The sequence below is a fragment of the Callorhinchus milii genome, unplaced genomic scaffold (assembly GCF_018977255.1).
Source record: "Callorhinchus milii isolate IMCB2004 unplaced genomic scaffold, IMCB_Cmil_1.0 Scaffold14, whole genome shotgun sequence".
In the NCBI taxonomy this organism is placed as follows: domain Eukaryota; kingdom Metazoa; phylum Chordata; class Chondrichthyes; order Chimaeriformes; family Callorhinchidae; genus Callorhinchus; species Callorhinchus milii.
Genome location: NW_024704755.1, coordinates 12,525,646 through 12,547,111, shown reverse-complemented (window position 1 = coordinate 12,547,111; position 21,466 = coordinate 12,525,646). Strand labels below are relative to the sequence as shown.

At 42.7% G+C, this 21,466-nt stretch overlaps 1 protein-coding gene across 1 annotated transcript; it reads left to right on the top strand.

The window, feature by feature from the left end:
- On the top strand, positions 1 to 19,425 carry LOC103176142 (chymotrypsinogen 2-like). Its single transcript, XM_007889540.2, has 14 exons — positions 1 to 58; positions 160 to 263; positions 731 to 810; positions 1,430 to 1,508; positions 2,817 to 2,997; positions 3,644 to 3,777; positions 4,720 to 4,850; positions 14,402 to 14,463; positions 15,756 to 15,844; positions 16,745 to 16,824; positions 17,733 to 17,814; positions 17,976 to 18,159; positions 18,719 to 18,846; positions 19,244 to 19,425. Exons 1-14 carry the CDS (start codon positions 1 to 3, stop codon positions 19,400 to 19,402), a joined length of 1,551 nt encoding a protein of 516 aa, XP_007887731.2. The 3' UTR covers positions 19,403 to 19,425.
- The last annotated feature ends 2,041 nt before the right edge of the window (positions 19,426 to 21,466 follow it).

Genomic DNA, 21,466 nt, shown 5'->3' with positions numbered 1-21,466 from the left:
ATGGCTTTCCTTTGGGTTCTCTCATGCCTGTATCTCATCAATGCTGCTTATGGACTGGGTAAGCTGAGTGTACTGAGAGACACTGTAGTTTCTATTTTATATAGAGATGCTTTGATTGAACGAATTCTTATTCTGCGCACTTGTGTCTTCTCAATCCAGAGTGCGGTCGCCCTGCGATCAACCCCGTTATTACCGGCTACTCCAGGATAGTAAATGGTGAAGATGCTGTTTCAGGATCTTGGCCCTGGCAAATCTCACTGCAGGTAAGTGAATGGGACAGTCTGCTGCTATTCAGGTGGCTCACTCTACTTATAAGGGGAAACAGCGCAGTAAAGACTGCCACTGAACAGAAGCAGTGCAATGCACGGATATTTTAAAATCTATTTTTTGGGGAGCGGGTGTGTTCATCTGAATGATAGACAATACTGGGAAATCAAATGCATGGATGGGATGGAACCTGTCAAGGGGGTAGCTGACAGAGATCCAGGGATGTTAGTTGACTCATTGTTCACCATGTCAAAACAGTAAACAGTAAATTACTACTGTATATTTGAAACTCTCCTTTCTTTATTGGAACATCTGCGGCTAATGCACAGTTCAGCCATCACTGCTATTCCAAGTGTGAATTATGTGGCAATACGCACATAGTACTGACAAGATTGCTGCCGATGGACTTTTGCACAGCGACGATCACTCTCTATGCTGAAAACCTATCTCTTTTATGTAACAGGACTACAGTGGCTGGCATTTCTGCGGTGGTTCCCTGCTCAATGAAAACTGGGTTGTAACTGCTGCTCATTGTGGTGTAGGGTAAGTTTTACAACCTCATTATGAAACGTTTCTCCCCATGTATAGAGCAATACATGGTACGTTACAAGGAAAAGTAATACTAGAACCAGATTGCTTTCTGGGGGTAATAATCCCTCCCAATTTTTTTATAATATGACCACTCAATCCACAGCTGTTTGTGGGACACTTCTGTGCACAATTGGCTGCTGTGTTTCGCCCACAAAATACACAGTAATTTTACTTTAGAGCGAAACCCTTTGAGACGTCTCAACAAAGTGATAAGACGCTACCTGGGTTCTATTCCCATCAGGGTAGGAATGTTGGGCAAGTTTCCTTACTCCACACGCCTCTGTTTACCTAGCAGTAAGTAGTAACCCGGTTGTTAGTCGATTGGCGGATCGCTTTTCCGAGGATAATAATCCCTCAAAAAAAAAGTAATTTGGTCACTCAATCCACGACTGTTTGTGGAACACTGCTGTGCACAATTGGCTGCCACGTTTCGCCCACCAATATACAGTCAATTCACTTTAGAGTGTATTCTGTGAAGCACTTTGAGACGTCTAGAAAACGTGAAAAGCGCTATATCAAATGCAAGGATTCTTATTACCATTCCTGAGTGTGATTTATTCTTTACCTTTAGCCAAAGCCATTACGTGGTTCTTGGAGCACATAATAAATGCTCAAGTTCAGAAGATAACGTGGTTGTGGGTGTCGCAAGGGTACGTAGACATTTTCTAATCGTGAACCCTCTATCCTATGCCCTTTTCAAAGTACTGTTCACCCTGTTGACTTTACCTGTTGGCTTTTTCGACTGGATTCAGCTATTGTGCTTCCACGCGATCTAGAGTTCATGTCGATGCAAGAGCCAGCTATCTCTGCAGTCTAACATCAATACAAAGGACTTTGCCACTGGCTTCCTTAAAATGCCACAGTCTGATTACAGTATAGAGTAGTTATACTGTAGGTGATAGAATACATTATAAATGGTACATATTGACACTATAACAGCTCACAGCTACTTCCAAAGTTGATTCCCCAAAAGACATCAGACCCTGCTGCAGCTCAGAACTACAACAACAACACAATTACATTTGTATAGAGCCTTTCACGTCGGGAGGACATCCCAAGGCGCTAACTACTGATGAGCAACATAATCAAGATTTGAAGACAGGCTGCCTGCATTTTAAACTCCCAACTCTACGCATTAATGAGACTCCTTTAAAAACCCTGGTAACAGCTGATGTGACCTAAATGAACCCAAAATCAACTGATCCTCTTTAAAGGCAAAACCGAGTTCCGTCTGCAAAAAGTTTGTTGATTCCAGTCTGCTAATGTCTTGGAAGTAATCCATGGAATTCATTATGTAAGTTCTCTTAAAACCCACAGAAAATAGGCGGTCGAAGTTAAAACCGAATTCAACAATTTACCATATTCTGCTCACTGGAAAATGTTACGTTCATAGAGCGAATCTCCAGTCAGATCCAGGTGGAATTTCTACCTACGTGTGTACCATAACCCACTAAAATATCATAGAATCATAGAATCTTACAGCACAGAAGGAGGCCAGTGGCCCAATGTGCCTGTCCTGGGTCTTTGAAAGAGATATCCAACTAGTCTCACTCCTCCACTCTTACCCCAAAGCCCTGCAAATTGAATCTAAAAATGTATGGTTCCCAATCCACATCAGCACAGGATCCAGAGTGTGACTTAGAAAATAACATGGTTATTAGTGTGGCAAAAGTATATAGAGATTTTCTAATACTAATTTAGTATTGACCAGGCAGAACCCATTCTCTCTGCACCAATCTAAAAGGAAATGAAGAAAATACAGATTTGATTTTGGCATAAATCACCTGGTGGCAATAAGATTGCAGCAAACAAAGGCAATATGTCACCTGCTTTTCCACGATGTAGAGTACCAGAATAAACTGTTTGTCTTTCTGTGCAACGGGAGTGGGCGGGGAGGGCAGAAGCTTTTCTTTTTCTTTTAAGAATTACATAGGTAATCCTGAAATCATCTGTTGCAGGCCTTCACTCACCCTAACTGGGATTCGTACAACATCAACAATGACGTGACTGTGGTCAAGCTGAAATCTTCGGTTACCTTCACTCCCCGTATATCTCCTGTCTGTCTGGCTTCGAATCCTGACCTTTTCCCTGGTGGCAAGATGTGTATGACTTCAGGATGGGGACTGACCAATCCATTTGGTATGTGAGCTTTATATCTTTGTACATCTTAATTCATTCCCGTTGCTAGATTCAACAAGCAATCAATTCTGCAAATGGGCAGGGCATTCAGAATGATCGAGCCTGAGCGTGATTAAGATAGGAACAAGGGTTTGGGCAGCTCGGAGGGAGAAGTAAGGCTCGAGGTGGACTGTGGGGTGGAGCTGAGGAAAATCTCAGAGAGTGAGAGCTCAGAAGGTAGTGATTGAAGGTCAAACAGGTGATAGCAATGGCTCCATATGAGTATCCGTGGGGGGGTCGATGTGGTCAGAGCCTGAGGTGAGAAGGCGTTGACACGAGCCAAGCAGGAGAGCCCCTGCCTCGATGTCATTTAGTGGCTGAAAGTTAGAACTCCTGCAGGACTTAACATCGGATGTTTTTTGGTAGTTAATGGGAATCAGGAGAGAACTGAAAAGTGGGGTTAATTTGTAGAAAAGTGCTTTAGAAAATCAGGTAGCAATAGCGTTTCACCCACAAAATATACAGTAAATCCACTTTACCGTATATTCTGTGAAGCATTTTGAGATGTCTCAACGACACGATAAGGCGTGATATCAAATGGAAGGATTATTATTTTTATTTGGAAATGCAATGATATGTTAAAATTTCTCTCTCTCTGTTTGATCAGACTCCAACACTCCATGCATCCTGCAGCAGGCAGCCCTCCCTCTGCTCACCTACGAACAGTGTAACAACATTTGGACCAACATGATCACCGATGCCATGATCTGCGCTGGGGCAGCAGGAGCCACATCCTGCATGGTATGTCTGATGTTCACGCAGCCAACATTGGACTGCGTTAACTATATCCCAGGTGTAATGGGTGATCCGTGAAGCCAAATTGCACTCAACTTGAGCTTCACGGCCCAGAGACAACACAGTTGGGGCTAGTAACTTTTATTTTTGCTCAGCCGAGTGTCGGACATGTCGAACGCCATCACCAGGCTAAAGAGTATCCAAACCAAGCTGAGAATTCCATGCATCCCACCTACACGTGGAAATCCCAGAGTTAGATTGTTGGAATGGAATAGAATGCGCTATTTCTTTCGCTGGAGGGGCGAATCCCGCTTACGTAATTCAGGAAGGTTTTAGGCTCGGGCTGGGGACCCCAGAGCGGGCGTTGGGGAAACTGCTGGGGTCCTAACCAGCTGAAAAACGCACAGCTTGCCACGGATATCGCTGTCTGGCAAGCTTTCCGTTGCTTGTCCAGATAGGACCATACCAATATGTAAACAGTTTGGATCAGGTGAAGCAAAAGTAATGATTTTAAGTAAGTCAGGAAACCTAAGAGTGAAACGCAAATTAGTGGAAAGTAAATTTAAACTGATACCAGCAAAATGTCAAAGGGTGATAAATGTTCGTAATAAACTACCAAGTAACACAGTAGAAGCACAAAAGAAACTTTGGGGTTGTTCGAAGACAACAACTTGCTTTTGTATAGCGCCTTTCACACAGGATACCGTGTGGGAGTGCTCCACAGTGGTGGGGTTGGACTCTTCTCAGGGGTGGTGGAGGAGGTGACTGTAGGCTGGGTCAAACAGTTAGATCTTCAGGTGGGATTCAAAGCAGAATGAGATGGGGTGAGGGGAGATCATGTCCTGGAGGGTTGCGCTTTGGCCCCTGGACACCTTTTTCTTACGAGGTATTTATTTTTAAGCTGAAGTTCGCAACAATCATATTAACTCGGACGTGTTCTGCTTCCAGGGTGACTCTGGTGGCCCTCTGGTGTGTCAGAATGGAGGAGCCTGGAATCTGGTGGGAATTGTTTCCTGGGGCAGCGGCTACTGTTCCACCAGCACCCCTGCCGTTTACACCCGGGTGACAATGTTCAGATCGTGGATCGAGCAGACAATTGCTTACAATTAAAAAGCACAGATGTTAACATTAATTCCCATTTTAAATAAATAATTTGCAAATTACATCTTGCCTTGGTAAATGTTGAGATTAATGTTTGTCCAGTGCCTTTGTTGATCAAGTTATTGATGAAGTCACCAAGCAACCTGTGGCGTGTTTCTCACATTAGCGAGCATTGCTTCACATTAGTCTGTGTTGCTCTCTCTCCAGGGTACAGCCTTTCAATACAATACATAGTTACAGCACAATACACATTTATGTAGCATCTCTCTCATCGGGAGGATGTTTCAAAGTGTTTTAGTATAGCACGGAGCCGGTTTCTAAACTAGAAGGCACCTCTTTGCTTTCCTCTCTCCTACCTGTGTGATGCGTCCACCTTTACATACATTCTCACCCATGAGTCTCAGTATAGCAAGAAATGGGCATCGGTGAATTAAAGGTTCAGCATCGGAGACAGGAGACCTTTGACCTCTTCGACGGAGTTTGGTACAAATAGGGAAAATTCTTACTTAAAAATAAAGCCCTACCTAAATAGTTAAAAACTTGTGACACTGTCAAAAAACATAGACACAAAAATGTACTTCAAATGCTATTTTTTCAGACATCAGAGGTTCACAGAGTGCGGTAACTTGGGAGGGAGTGGGGGGAAATTTGTACTGTCTGCGCTCAGTCAAGGGAGTTCACTGCACTGGGCTAATGCGTTATTCTCATAAAAACACATGACGTTACTGACGAAAGAAGATCCATCTAGTTCGCCTTCCACCATCCTGGCAGTCGTTTGACATGTCGTGTCCCAGACTATATACTGTATCCCCAGATATTATTTTCTAGCAGAAATCTATCTCATTTGTTCTTGAAACAAATGATATTTTTTGCTTCCACCATCTGTCTCCCTGGGGGGGCGGTGGGGGGGGCTGTTCCGTAAGTTCACTTCTCACATTTATCCTCCCTTTGAAGCATAATGCTGAACTCTGCTTGTCTGGCCAGCAATTCTCCACAATAATCGGGCATTCACCCCTTGGCTCTTTGTGGGACTTGCTAATGTAACTGGCTGTAACTTTCCCACACAAAAACAGTAACTACACTAAACTAACTGTGAAGCGATTAAAAAATAATAAACAAGATAAAGATGTAGTAGAGAGGCTATTAATATGGAAGTCCTTCCTGTCTTTGTTGAGCTTAGGTCATTTCTCCTTGCTATTTGAGATAAACTCATGAAAATTTAAAACGCATATAAAATTGATTGGAATTATCTATAAGTGCACAGGGACGAAGAGCAAACAGAAGGATGGTGCTTAACAAATAAGCTTTAGGATAATAATAATAATAATAATCCTTGCATTTGATATAGCACCTTATCACGTCAATGAGTCATCTCAGAGCACTTAACAGGATATACTGTAAAGTAGATTGACTATGTATTTTGTGAGCGAAAAGTGGCAGCCAGTTTGTGCACAGCAGTGTCCCACAGACAGCCATGGAGTGAGTGACCAATCTTCTTTGGAGGATTTATTGGCCAGGACACCGGGAAAAACTCCATTCTCTTTTCGAATAGTGCCAGGGGATTTTTAATGTCCACCTGAACAGGCAGACGGATCCTCAGTTTAATGGAGTGTCAGCTTAGGCCAGGCTAGTCTAACCTTTTGGCTACCACGGGCTGGATTTCCTACTTGAAAAAGTTCTGCAGGCCACAGTCTCGCTCTCTCTCTCTCGCTTTCTCACCACTCTCACACACACACACTCCTCTCTCCCTTTCATTCAATCACTCTCTCCACCCTCTCCTCCTTCTTTCACCCCCTCTCAATCCCTCTCATAAACAGCCACGTGATTCGTGATTCACTATCTACAGCGGCACGCGCTTGCCTTCCTGCAGAAACGGTCAGTATCATTTTCACTTTCAGCACTGCATCATCCCAACTGCAGGCTCCTGCTGCTGCCATGGAAGGATATTCACCAGGATGGGAGGGAGTGGAAGTCAGAAATGGCCTCGGGCCGGATAACATCAACCGCCGGGCCGCCAGTTGGACCACGCTGGGCTATGTGATTCCAAGACCTGATTTGGAGAGGGGAGGCTTGAACCCACACCTTTTGAATCAGAGGTTCGAGAGGCTGACACACAATCGAACGTACAGAGTGAGAATAACCTCCTCAGTGCTCCCAACCTTGCCCTGTCTGAGCATTTTCTCCTGATATCCATTTGGACTATAACTTTCAACGTTTAACCACAGTATCTCAGTCACAAAGATCTGTTATTCCATATCACTTGTATGATTAAATCCTACTTTCTGAGAGAAAGTTTTTGAGAAAAAGAGCATGACTTAAAAACACAGCAAGAACAGTAAAAATCAGTGGATTTTGAAAGGAATCCCACATATGTGCAAGTAGCGTCCAGAGATGCAACGCTGTCTCTCTTTGAATCCCAGTGTTTTTAGTTGTTGCAATCAAACCAATAAATCTAAGGCATCTGAATCCTTGCGTTATCTTTATGACTCAACTGTTCAGCTACTTGATCTCAGTTCATTTACATTAGAGAATTTTTAGGGGGGTTCAGCCGGGTGTCTGACACATGCGGAAACCCATCACCATGCTTAAGAGCATCCAAACCAAACTGAGGTTTCAATGTATCCCACCTACACACGGAGATTCGCCCACAAATATACGGTCAATTCACTTTACAGTCTATTCTGTGAAGCGCTTTGAGACGTCGAGAAAACGTGAAAAGCGCTATATCAAATGCAAGGATTATTATATCATTATAGATTGTTGGAATGGAGTGCGCTTTCTCTCCCTGCTTACCTAATACCGCAAAGTACTTGGCACAGGTTGGCAACAGCCAAGGATTGGGGAGCCCAGAGTGCGCGTTGGGGGTACTCCTGGAGTCTAACCAGCTAAAACCGCACAGCTTGCCATTAATACTACAAGCTTTCCCACTGCTTGTCCACCTAGGACTACCCTGCCAGCTCCTTTGGCTTGCAGCACCAAAGCATTTAAAATAAAAAAACATTTAGAATATAGTGCGTTCTAAAATTGGTCGTTTGTAATTCCATCTCACTATCCCTCCATCTCTCCCGCCCGCCCTCTCCCAGTCCGACTCAGAGGTGAGTGCCACCACCTGAGCCAGGCTGACATCTACTCCAGCAAAGGCACTTAGAAACTATTTGTAAAACTAAACAGAAAAAGAATAGGCTTAAAAATAGGCACACCACCACAACAACAACAACAAATTACATTTCTATGATGCCTTTCATGGCAGGAGGGCATCCTAATGTGCTGGACAGTCAGGGATCCGCACCCGAGCTGGTGGTTGGGATCTGGAGGGGTGGAGGGCGAGGGGTAGGAGGGTGACCGAAGGTACGGTTGAAGAGGAGGGTCTTGAGATGGGTCTTGAAAGAGGCAAGGGAGGGGGTGAGGCAGAGGGACTGTGGGATGGAGTTCCAGAGGGTGGGGGCAGAGAGGCTGAAGGCCCACCCGCCAATGGTGGGGCAGACAAGGCAGGGGACGTGAAGCAGGCACAAGTGTAATGCAATAGGAACATTTGGAGTGCAGGGTTCAGTGAAGGTGGGTTGACAGTGAAAAACATTTTATCCACGAGTGGGAAACCGAGGAGCAATTTTCCAGATCTATATTAATTGCTGCGTCATTAAACATCTAATCTTCGTCCAAAGCATTGTGCTTACGCACCAAGCATATTAAACATGATTAATAGTGGGAAAATGTAACGTCTTGACAGGTTTAACCCAAAACACCACAATTTGCATTGGCTTTTTAGCACCGGCTTCACATGGATAAATATTAATCCTTAAATTTGGTACAGTGCCTATACTGTAATGCTAAAACACCTCAAAAAGATGCATCATAATCACTGTTAAGTGCAATGACTGTATATTTCTGTAGGTAAACCACAGTAACCAAGTTACCTGCAAGCAGTGTCCCACAAACAGCCAGGAGAACTGGAGGTTTGTTGGCCAGGATACTGGGAGAAACTCCCTTATTATTCCAAGTAGTGTCACAGGATCTTTAACGCTCACCTGAACAGGCAGATATGCTTTCAGCCACTACGCCCCGAAACTCCAGAACTCCCTGTCTCAATCCCTCCGCTTTCCTCTTCTTTGCCTGATTTCAGATCAAATCAAAAGAAGCGTGTGGAATAAGGAAACTTGCTTAACGTTTCACCCTGCTTGAGTTGGAGCACGATGACAGAGGTTTCAAGGAATTTGCCCGCAGACACCCTCAACTCCAGACCAAGGGGCAGAAGATGATTGTGAAATCAATATAATGTTATGTCAATGTTAGGTTGTTAGTCGATTGGTGGATAGTTTTCCAGAGGTAACAATCCCTTAAAAATAATATTACTCATAATAATTTGAGAAATCTCAAAGACGTGATAAGGCACTATATCAAATACAAGGATTATTATTATATAGTATAATGTATAGGATGAAACCTTAGGCAAGTTTCCTTACTTCACACACCTCTGTTTACCCAGCAGTAAGTACGAACCTGGCTGTTAGTCGATCGGTGGATAGTTGTCCGGCGGTAAAAATTCCTAAAAAAAATACAATCCACGACTGTCGGTGGGACACTGCTGTGCGCAATTGGCTGCTACATTTTGCCCACAAAAAATGCCATTTACTCCGAAATGGAAAAAAAGTAAAATTGCAATTTCTGGTTAAAACTCAAACCCAACCTCAATTATTGACGAAATAACATCTTGTGCCTTTGTTTCAGGTCACTACCCACCCTAGCTACAATGCCCAAACCTTCAACTATGACTGCACCCTACTCAAGCTGTCTTCCCCAGCTATTTACAATGGTTATGTTGCTCCAATTGCACTGATTCCTTGGAACATTGATCTTCCAGGAGGCACAATGTGTACTACCACTGGGTGGGGAAGGACCGAGTCCGGCGGTGGTAAGAAGCTATTAAGTACTTTACTGAAGTTGAATACACTTACAGGTATATATCTATACCTATACTTTACAGTATAGCTGTGAAGTGCTTTGAGACATCTCAAAGAACGTGATAAGGGGCTGTATCCCATGGATTATTAGTTGTTCATTATTATCATTCTCTCCCTAATATAGCAAGCTCCAATAGGCTCGTGCAGACAAATATACCCATAATTGATAAAGAACAGTGCAAAGACTACTGGGGGAACAGAATTACTAACATGATGATTTGTGCTGGCGCCTCTGGATCCTCATCGTGTCAGGTAGGTAACCAAGTGTTTGGGGAGCAGATTAATAGGCAGCTGGGTTGCTCCATTGAGATCTACCATAGACTGTGTGGTTTAAGCAACAGGATCCAATTGTCATTTTTTAAAATAGGAATAAAGTGTACTTTGAGATATGCCAGGGCAGCAGGACACAGGTTCGAAGTTGTAAAGGACAATTTTACAGCAGATAAAAGTAATTTACAGCAGCGCTTTGAGACGTCCTCCCGACATGAAAGGTGTTCCATCAAATGCGAAGATTGTTATTATTATATTATGGCAACAAGAAAAGCAATATCAAAATTACATTTATAAAGCGCCTTTCAGGTCGGGAGGACATCCCAAGGCACTGGACAGTCAGTAGTTCAGTGCATTACAGTATTATTACCAGGATCATGGTAAAATGTGGGATTGTTAGCTGAGCCTGATTGTCAGCACAATGCTACTCTGCGTGAAGGGCACCATATAAATGTTGTTGGCGGCAGCAGAGGGCTCTGGAATTGGCCTCATCACTTTAAGGAAAAATATCAGCTAGCATTACCCAATCCAGATCATTAGTCAGGAAATTCTCCAGAAATTGGTGCGGGGGGAGGTGGAGGAATAGGGAGGGGCTCAATGTGGATGTTCTGCTCACCACTGGTTGTTCAGCCTGTCCCATTTTTTCCTCCAGGGAGATTCCGGTGGCCCTTTGGTTTATGATCACAATGGTAACTGGATCCTGGCTGGTATCGTTTCCTGTGGAACCACGAACTGCAACGTATGGGCTCCTGCAATTTACTCTTCTGTTGCTGACGCGTCCCTTTATTGATCAACACATCAATTACTGATTGGTTTAACCATCATGCAATATATCGGATCAATAGTTTAATAAAGTGAAAGTATTTCTGCACCAAGTTGTTTATTTCTCCTTACTAGGCTATGATTTCTAAGAAGCAAGGATTTGATTTCAGTTCACACTATAAGGATGTCTCAAAACACTTCACATGATATATTGGAAAGTATGTTGTAGGCAAATGCAACAGCCAATTTGCACATAGCAACGTCCCACAAACATACATGACACATTTTAACTGAGGGATTGTTCAACACTGGGAGAAACTCCCTTCTCTTTTCAAATAACACCATGGGATCTTTAACATCCACCTGAACAGGCAGATAGGACCTCGGTTTAACATCTCAACTGAAGAACGTCAAGTCCCACAGCACTGCCATGAAGTGTCAATCTAGAAAACTGACCGGCGTGTGTTTATTTCATATCCTAAACATCTTCAATGATCAAAAGATACATGAGCTGGCTGCACTTTGTTAGATATCAATATCATATCAGTTTAAGTGATTTGCCTCTTGTCAATCCATCGGCAAATTTTGTACCAGAAATCTGTAATACTCCAACATACTCCAATGGCATGTTAGTACTGATGATAATGTTGGTATCTTGCAAATAATAGTCGGAATTAATAATAATTAAGTTAAATTGTCGCATTTTATTATAGAAAATGCCTTGTTATAAAAGCTCTACGATGACAGCCTGACAACTCAGTGCACAGACACAGAAAAAAAACATACACACACACAGCACCGCTTCCTCAGCTCAAAGGCGTAGGATTGAATACAATATAATTTGTATTTATATAACACCTTTCACATCAAGAAGATGCCTTAAAATGGTTAACACTATGTTGGCCTGGCACCCAAGCTGGAATTGGAAGCCGAAGGGTTTGGGGATGGGAAAAAATGATGACCGAAAGCAATAATGATGACCGAAAAATGATGACCAAAAGTAGCTTTCGAGGGGTGTCTTGATAGAGGAGGGAAGGAGCGAGTCAGAGAGATTCTAGCATGGAGATAATAATATGTAATAATAATCCTTGCATTTTGATATAGCGCTTCACAGAATATACTGGAAAGTGAATTGACTGTATATTTGAGGGCGAAACGTGGGAGCCAATTGCACACAGAAGTGTCCCACAAACAGTCGAGGATTGAGTGATCAAATTATTTTATTTTGTTTCTTGAGGGATTATTATCAGGCGTGTGGAGTAAGGCAACTTGCCCAAGGTTTTGCTCTGCCGGGAATCGAAACCAGGACTCTCGCTTGCAAGGCGAGGGCTCTAACCACTAAGCTACGGGACTACAAAACTACAGGAGGTCTAGAGAGCAGGGGCAGAATGGCTGAAAGCCTCCCATCCAATGATGGGGCAGATAAGGAGAAAGACGTGAAGCAGGCTGGTTCTTGTTGAGCAAAGTGATTTCAAATTAATGTGCACTAGATGCAAGCACGTTTGTGTCTTTTCCCGATTTGCCCAGTGACCTACTGGCCGAGCCTGTCAGATAATAATATAATAATAATCCTTGCATTTGATATATGTCGGGTGGACATCTTATGGTGCTTCATGGTGATGTACTGTAAAGTGCAGTGACTGCATATCTTGTTAGCAAATGTAACAGCCAATTTGTGTACAACAATGTTCCACAAACAAGCATGATCAAGTGATTTTTATTTTATTTGGGAGATTGTTGTCCAGGTCACAGGGAGAAACTCATTTCCTTTTTAAATAGTGCCATAGGACCTTTAAGTCCACCTGAAGAGTTAGACAGAACCTCAGTTTAACATCTCAGTTAAAGGACGGACCTTGTGGCAATGCAGCACATCCCCAGTACAGTATTAGTGAAAAACTAGACTATGAGTTCAAAGACCTGATCTGGGGCTTGAACCCACAACCTCTGACTCAGAGGTGAGTGCTACCATCTGAGCCAGGCTGACATCTGCTCCAGCAAAGACAGTTAGAAACTATTAGCAAAACTAAACAGGAAAAGAAATGGCTTGAAGAAAAGCACAAGCAGCCACAAGTGTAATGCAATAAGAACATTTAGAGTGCAGAGTCTCAGTGAAGGTGCACTATAGCTGAACTACTACCTGGTATCAGTGGAAAGCATTTTATCCACGAGTGGGAAACCGAGGAGCAATCTTTCAGATCCATATTGATTGCTGCGTCATTAAACATCTAATCTTCGTCCAAAGCATTGTGCTTACGCACCAAGCATATTAAACATGATTAATAGTGGGAAAATGTAACGTCTTGACAGGTTTAACCCAAAACACCACAATTTGCATTGGCTTTTTAGCACCGGCTTCACATGGATAAATATTAATCCTTAAATTTGGTACAGTGCCTATACTATGCTAAAACACCTCAAAAAGATGCATCATAATCACTGTTAAGTGCAATGACTGTATATTTCTGTAGGTAAACCACAGTAACCAAGTTACCTGCAAGTAGTGTCCCACAAACAGCCAGGAGAACTGGAGGTTTGTTGGCCAGGATACTGGGAGAAACTCCCTTATTATTCCAAGTAGTGTCACAGGATCTTTAACGCTCACCTGAACAGGCAGATATGCTTTCAGCCACTACGCCCCGAAACTCCAGAACTCCCTGTCTCAATCCCTCCGCTTTCCTCTTCTTTGCCTGATTTCAGATCAAATCAAAAGAAGCGTGTGGAATAAGGAAACTTGCTTAACGTTTCACCCTGCTTGAGTTAGAGCACGATGACAGAGGTTTCAAGGAATTTGCCCGCAGACACCCTCAACTCCAGACCAAGGGGCAGAAGATGATTGTGAAATCAATATAATGTTATGTCAATGTTAGGTTGTTAGTCGATTGGTGGATAGTTTTCCAGAGGTAACAATCCCTTAAAAATAATATTACTCATAATAATTTGAGAAATCTCAAAGACGTGATAAGGCACTATATGAAATACAAGGCTTATTATTATATAGTATAATGTATAGGATGAAACCTTAGGCAAGTTTCCTTACTTCACACACTTCTGTTTACCCAGCAGTAAGTACGAACCTGGCTGTTAGTCGATTGGTGGATAGTTGTCCAGAGGTAAAAATCCCTCAAAAAAAATACAATCCACGACTGTTGGTGGGACACTGCTGTGCGCAATTGGCTGCTGCATTTTGCCCACAAAATATGCCATCAATTCACTTTACAGTATATTCTGTGAAGCTCTTTGAGATGTCTCAACGATGTGATAAGGTGCAAGGATTATTATTATTATTATTAAAAGTTGTCTTTTCAATTATTGTGTCTCAGATACTGTTTGCAAAAGGAGAAACACAATCATCAATCTTACATGACGGCACAGTGAAATCCTAGGCTGAATCTGAATCCATTTTTGCCACTTTTCTTGGAAAAATGTTTTTTGTTTGCTGATCAAAGACCATTGATTGAGACCTAAAATTAAGTGCGTTTGTGAGCAGTTTCCAATGTCATTGCACCTTTCTGTGAATTGATATTCCTTATCTGTTGCAGATACAGCTTCCAATCAGCAAATATAAAAGCTAGAGAGCCGAAGAAAGAGCAACACAAGAGAGGCAAGCATGACTTTCACTTGGATCCTGTGCTTTGCTATTGCAGGAGCAACCTATGGTGAGTGATAGTTATACCGGTCAAAGCATTTTAATAGAAATAATAATCCTTGCATTTGATATAGACTCTTATCAAATCATCAAACTGTCTCAATGTGCTTCACAATATTACTGTACATATGTATTCTGTCTGACTGTGCATCTGTAGGCAAAAGGGACAATCAATTTGCACAGAGCAATGTCCCACAACCAGCCACAAAGTGAATCACCAGTTTTATCTGGGGAATTGTTGGCCACGACATTAGGAGAAACTCCCTTGTCTTTTTTAAAGAGTGCCATGAGATCCTTTATGTCCAGCTGAACCAGACAGTACCTCAGTTTAACGTCTCACCCAAAGGGCAGTTTTACACTTAACTTTTAAGTGGGAAGTTCAAACATTAAAAAAAACTTTTTTTTTCTACACAATTTTCCACCTTTAACGTTATTTTTACTGGGAATGTAGTTTGAGGCACATAGGGGTAAGGGGGACGGGGGAAGTGGAAAGGGTGCCGAAACCATGTTATAAAGGGATTTGACAAAGTCTATACAGAGAAGCTTTCTTCTTTGGAGAAAGGGCAAATCCAGACTAAGAGGATACAATGCAAGGCGTTCCATTATTAGACATACTGTCTTCAAATGAGATGCTAAAACAAGCTCCAGTCTGCCTTGTCCAGGTCGATGTCAAAGATCCCATAGCACTGTTCGAAAAGAGAAATATGTCCTATGAAGCTCTTTGAGATATCCTCCTGATGTGACAGGCACTGTACCAAATGGAAGTATTAAATGTACCAAATTCTTATTATGAATATTTGGTTGGCAAAGATATCGAAAGAAGTGCTGAAACAGCAGGAAATGGGGCTAAGTGTCAGATCAACAACAACAACAAGATTCCATTTATAGAGTGCCTTTCACGTCGGGAGAACATCCCGAGGCGATCAGCCGCGATCTACTAAATTAAACTAGTTGAACAGGTTGGATTGACTGAATGATCTGCGTCTGTTCCTATTTTCTTAAGTTATTATCCAATAAAGAAGTTTAAAGAATACCATTTATCATCCTAATCCTTGCATTTGATATAATGGTTTATTGTGTCATTGAGTCGTCTCAAAGGCATTGTGCCTAAGGTATCGCCCTGACCGTGTCTTCTCGCTTGCGAGGCGAGTGCTCTAAGCAATACGCTACCGGACTCCGCGATCAGGATCATGACAAAGTGACAAGCACATAAGAATATTTTGTTTCAAACCTTTTTCCTTCCCCAGTTGCTGGTGCTCCTGCAGCTGACCCTTCCCGTATAGTCAACGGACAGGTGTCAAGTCCAGGGGCTTGGCCCTGGCAAGTCTCCCTGCAGGTAACATTTCTCTTCAATTCTATTTTTAAATGTAAAATTCATTACATTTTTGAAATGTTTAAACTTGTTAAATTAATATTTATTTACTGCTCCTCAACCGGTCACTTTGCTCGGCCGACTCAGGCATTTTGCGGGTCACTTGACCCTTCCGCTCCATCATTGGGGACCGTGCCTTCAGCCACTGCCCCCCAAACGTCTGGAACTCCCTGCCTCAATGCCTCCGCTTTGCAGTCTCTTTGCAGTCCATCGTCAGATCGCACCTGAAGAGTTTCCGAGACACTATCCTGCATGAAGGTGCAACGGAATATAACCTGTTCCTATCTTTCTGGGACAATATAGTTGGAGAAAGGAAAGGGGTTTTGCTTATGTACTTAGAGCTGAGGAAAGTCGCTGTTATACATGCCTACAGTCACCTCCACTCTCTCCGTGGTTCACCATCAAGCTCCGCCACTGTTGAAGGCTTCGAGATGCTACCCTGTTTGAAGGGCATTATGTAAAGGCAAGTTGCTGCTGTTGTTGCTGTTATACACCGATTATAACCAAGTGCTTCAATTCATTCACTCCTGGTGTGATCTTTCTAGTTACACACAAGTCCAGTTATCAGACCTGATTGTGCTTGATCCCTGGTATAGGACTCCCCTGGTTTATTGCTGGTACCGTGTAGGCGAGAATACTATATTTTATTTTATTTTAGTTTAGATGAACACGTAACAGGAACCTATTGCTTACCTTTTCGGATATCCCCCTCCCCGAAAGCAAACTTCAGACTGGTATTGCTATTCTCCATTGAGTTGAAGCTGTACAGGGAAACTCTCACTGGTTGTGTCTGACCTATTGTATCTAGAGAGCGCAATGTACCTGAAACTTCATCACCTCTCAGAATTGGTTGTTTTTCCGCAGGACAAAAATCGCAATCACTTCTGTGGAGGATCTCTGGTAAACCAGAACTGGGTTATTACTGCCGCCCACTGTCAATTTAAGTGAGTATTTGACAGGTGGTTATTAAATTTGGATAACATTCTCTTTAAATCAGCTTCCTGCCGCGAAGCTTGTTGACGGATTGTAACCGAGGTTCCAACTTCCTCTTCAGGTGAATGTTATGGATCCTATTGCACTATTCGAAAAGTAATTGATGTTTTTCCTGGTGTCCTGGTTAACAATTCCCCCTTGAAATTGTTCATTCTTTTATTTATTTGTTGAATAAAGTAACAGCTCATCTAGTACTTTATTCAACAAATAAGTAAAAGAATAATAGTTGGATTTGATATTGCGCCTTTCATGTTGGGACGATGTTTTAAAGAGCTTTACAGGATTTCTTGTAAAGTGTAGTCACTGTATTTCGAGGGTCAATGTGGAGTCCTTTAGCTCAGTGGTTAAAGCACTCGCTTTGCAAGTGAGAGACCTGAGTTCAATTCCAGGCAGAGGGCGAAACGTTGGGCAAGTTTCCTTCCTCCACACAGAGCCTAATAATAATCCCTCCAAGAAAACAAAACAAGAATAATTGGGTCATTTTCAATCTACGACTGTTTGTGGGACATTGCTGTGCGCAATTGGCTGCCGCGTTCGCCCACAAATATACAGTCAATTCACTTTACAGTATATTCTGTGAGCGCTTTGGGACATCCTCCTGACCTGAAAAGCGCTATATCAAATGCAAGGATTATTATTATTATTATGTGGCAGCCAATTTGCACACAGCTATGTCCTTCAAACAGCCATAAAGTGAATGAACAATTTATCCGGGGAATTGTTAACCGGGACACCAGGAAAAACATCAATTACTTTTCGAATAGCGTGGGAACATTGTCTATTCTAGATTCCAAGTAGCTACACAGAGATTCTTAGTGTCTCCACAGATTAACGATTTAAATGTTTTCTACTACTACAGTTACTACTATCATATTGTTGTGCTCGGAGAATTTGATATGCACTCTTCATCAGAACCTGTGCAAGTGAAAAGTGTTTCACAGGTAAGTACAAACTAAAATTGCTTCCTAAGTAAGTAACATCTCAAAGCAGTTCGTATAACCATTTACTCCGAAATGGAAAAAAAGTAAAATTGCAATTTCTGGTTAAAACTCAAACCCGACCTCAGTTATTGATGGAATAATATTTTGTGCCTTTGTTTCAGGTCATTACCCATCCTAACTTCAACTACCAAACCTTGAACTATGACTGTACTCTACTAAGGCTGTCTTCCCCAGCTAGTTACAATAGCTATGTTTCGCCAGTCCCACTGATTCCTCAGGGCACTTATCTTCCAGGAGGCACAACGTGTGTCACCACTGGGTGGGGAAGGACTGTGGCCGGCGGTGGTAAGAAGCTATTAAGTACTTTACTGAAGTTGAATACACTTGCAGGCACACATGCCAACATATGTTGAGTCCTGTCGCGTATTGGTTAGATCACTTGTCTCACAAGCGAGAGGACCTGGGTTCGATTTGCAGGCAGGACGAAACGTTAGGCAAGTTTCCTTACTTCAGAGGCCGCTGTTCCGTTCGCAGTAAATAGGAACCTGGTTGTTAGCCGATTGGCGGATCACTTTTCCGAGGGTAATAATCCCTTCAAAAAGAATAATTAAAAAGATAATAATTTGGTCACTCAATCCACGACTGTTTGTGGGACACTGCTGTGCACAATTGGCTGCCACATTTTTCCCAAAATGTATACAGTCAATTCATTTACAGTATATTCTGGGGAATGCTTTGAGATGTTTCGAAGACGTGATAAGGCGTCATACAATACAGTACAAAATTACATTTGTATAGCGCCTTTCACGTCGGGAGGACGTCCCAAGGCACTATATCAAATGTAAGGATTAATAGTCTTATTATATTAGTTCGTCATTGTCATCATAATGTCTCCCTAATATAGCAACCGCTAGCAAGCTCATGCAGACAAGCCTACCCGTCATTGAAAACAGTCGCTGCAAGGAATATTGGGGGAACAGCATTACTAACATGATGATTTGTGCTGGTGCCTCTGGAAGTTCCTCGTGTCAGGTAGGTAACCATGTATTTGGGGAGGATGTTAATAGGGTCTAAACACAGAAGTCGCTGGGAACACGCAGCAGGTCAGGTGGGTACAAGTATTTTACAGCAGTGCATCAAGACATCCTCCTGACGTTAAATGTGCTCCATCGAAGGCGAGGATTGTTATTATTATATCACAGTATTACTACCAGCACTATGATAAAATGTGAGCAGAGTTAGCGGGCAGCCGAAGAGGGCTCTGAAATTGGCCTTATCATCTGATGGCGAAATACCAACCAGATCCTGATCATTACTTATGAAGTTCTCCGGAAGGGTGGGGGGGGGCGGGGGAGAGAGAGAGGGACTCGATGTGTATTTGCAGTCTGCTCACCACTGCTCGTTCAGCTTGTCCCATGTTTTATTCCAGGGAGATTCCGGTGGCCCTTTCGTTTGTTATGTGAACGGTGCCTGGAGCCTGTCTGGTCTGGTTTCTTGGGGAACCAGCAACTGCAACGTAAGGGCTCCTGCAATTTACGCCAGTGTCGCCAACTTGCGTCCGTTTATTGATCAATACATCTATTACTGATGAATTTAACCTTCGAACCTTCGTGCAATGGATCGAATCAATAGGTTAATAAAGTGAAAGCATTTCTGCACCAAGTTGTTCGCTTCTCCTTATTCGGCTCTGATTTCTAGGAAGTCAGGCTTTCATTTTGTTTCACCCCGGAAGGATGTCTCAAAGCACTTCACATTCTGTAAAATACGGTGACTGTGTATTTTGGTAGAGAAATGCTACAGCCAATTTGCATTCAGCAATGTCCCACAAACAGCCACGACCACTTTTAACAACAACAAATGTAATTTTGTTGTTGTTGTTGTTGTAACTGAGTAATTGTTGGACACTGGGAGAAAATCCCTTCTCTTTTCAAACAGCCGCCATGAGATCTTTAACATCCGCCTGAACAGGCAGACCGGACCTCGGTTTAGCATCTCAACTGAAGAACGGCACTTCCAACAATGCAGTGATCCCCCCTGCGCTGCCATGAAGTGTCAAACCAGACCATCCACCTGCATGTGTGTGTATTTCATATCCTAAACATCTTACAATGGTCAAAGGACTCATGAGCTGGCTGCACCTTGTCAGATATCAATATCATATCAGTTTAAGTGATTTGCCTCTCGTCAATCCATTGGCAAATTTTGTACCAGAAATCTGGAAACCTCCAAAATACTGCAATGGCATGTCAGTACAGACACTGATGACAATGTTGGTGTCTTGCAAATAATAATCGGAGATAATAATAATTAAGATAAATTGTCACAGTCTATTATGTAAAATTCCTTGTTATAAAAGCTCTATGATGACAGCCTGACAACTCAGTGCACAGAGAGAGAAAAAATACACACACACAACACCACTTCTTCAGCTCATCGCACAGGATTGAATTTTCATTTATATAACGCCTTTCATGTCGGGAAGATGTTTCAAAGTGCTTAGCACTGCGATGGCCAGGCACTCGAGCTGGGGTTGAAAGCCGAAGGGTTTGGGGGAGGGGAGACATGATGACCGAAAGCACAGTCAAAGAGGTAGCTTCGGAAAAGTACCTTGAAAGAGGTGGGAGGTAGGGAGTCAGAGAGACTCCAGTATGAAGTTCCAGAGAGCGTGGGTGGAATGGCTGAAAGCCTGCCTGCCGATGGTGGGGCAGAGAGGACGAAGGACATGAAGCAGGCTGGTTCTTGCTGAACAAAGTGATTTCCTATTAATGTGCACCAGATGCAAGCAAGTTGGTGTCCTTGCCCGATTTGTGCTGAATGACAGCTTGCAGTTAAGACCCTGTCCAAGATGAAATTCAGCATTCATCAAAATTGAATGCGAGTAGACGAGAGAGAGCTTAGTAATGTTATACTGTGGCAGATTGGTTTTCCCTCAGCACTTGTCAATCAAACTCGTATCAGGAGAAACACTCCACGTCAGGTCAACTGAGAGGCGAAAATATAACAAGGTGTCAAAAGGAAAGCCAATTTTCCTCCAGTTTAGAAATAGATACGAATGATTAGTTTCCCTACAGCTTTACCTATTCTTCCTTGCTCCAATTAAATGAGTCCTGTAGCCCAAACCACCACTTCCAATAAACCAGACACGTAAAAACAAGGGCTAAAAATGCAAGAGGATCAAATCACACATTAAACATGTACAAAATGCAGAGTTAGAACAAATGGGATTTGTAAATGTAAAAGCAATCATTTGCTCACTGCTGGGTTGTAGGATATGACTGGCATGACTTAACTGCTGGCTGTGCCTTCAATACCCAACCTGCTTCATTTCTAATAATAATGATCCTTGCATTTGAATATACCGCCCTTATCACGCCGATGAGACATCTCAATGCTCTTCACTGCATATATTATAAAGTGTAATTTGTGGGCGAAACACGGCAACCAATTGTGCACAGCACTGTCCCACAAACACTCGTGAAATTATTTTTTGGAGGATTACCCCTAGAAAGTGATCCGGCAATCGACCGGGTAACAACTGAGTTCCTACTTACTGCTAGGTAAACAGAGGCCTGTGGAGTAAGGAAACTTGCCTAAGGTTTTGCCCCGGCTGAGAATCGAACCCGGATCCTCTTGCTTGCGAGGCGAGCAAGCT

What these genes read in the sequence shown, in the direction of transcription:
- LOC103176142 (XM_007889540.2), top strand. Translation starts at nt 1, where the DNA reads ATGGCTTTCCTTTGGGTTCTCTCATGCCTGTATCTCATCAATGCTGCT. An exon ending in GGGACTGACCAATCCATTTG is followed by an intron (nt 2,998 to 3,643) that starts GTATGTGAGCTT and finishes CTGTTTGATCAG; the next exon opens with ACTCCAACACTCCATGCATC. An exon ending in CGGGTGACAATGTTCAGATC is followed by an intron (nt 4,851 to 14,401) that starts GTGGATCGAGCA and finishes TATCTGTTGCAG; the next exon opens with ATACAGCTTCCAATCAGCAA.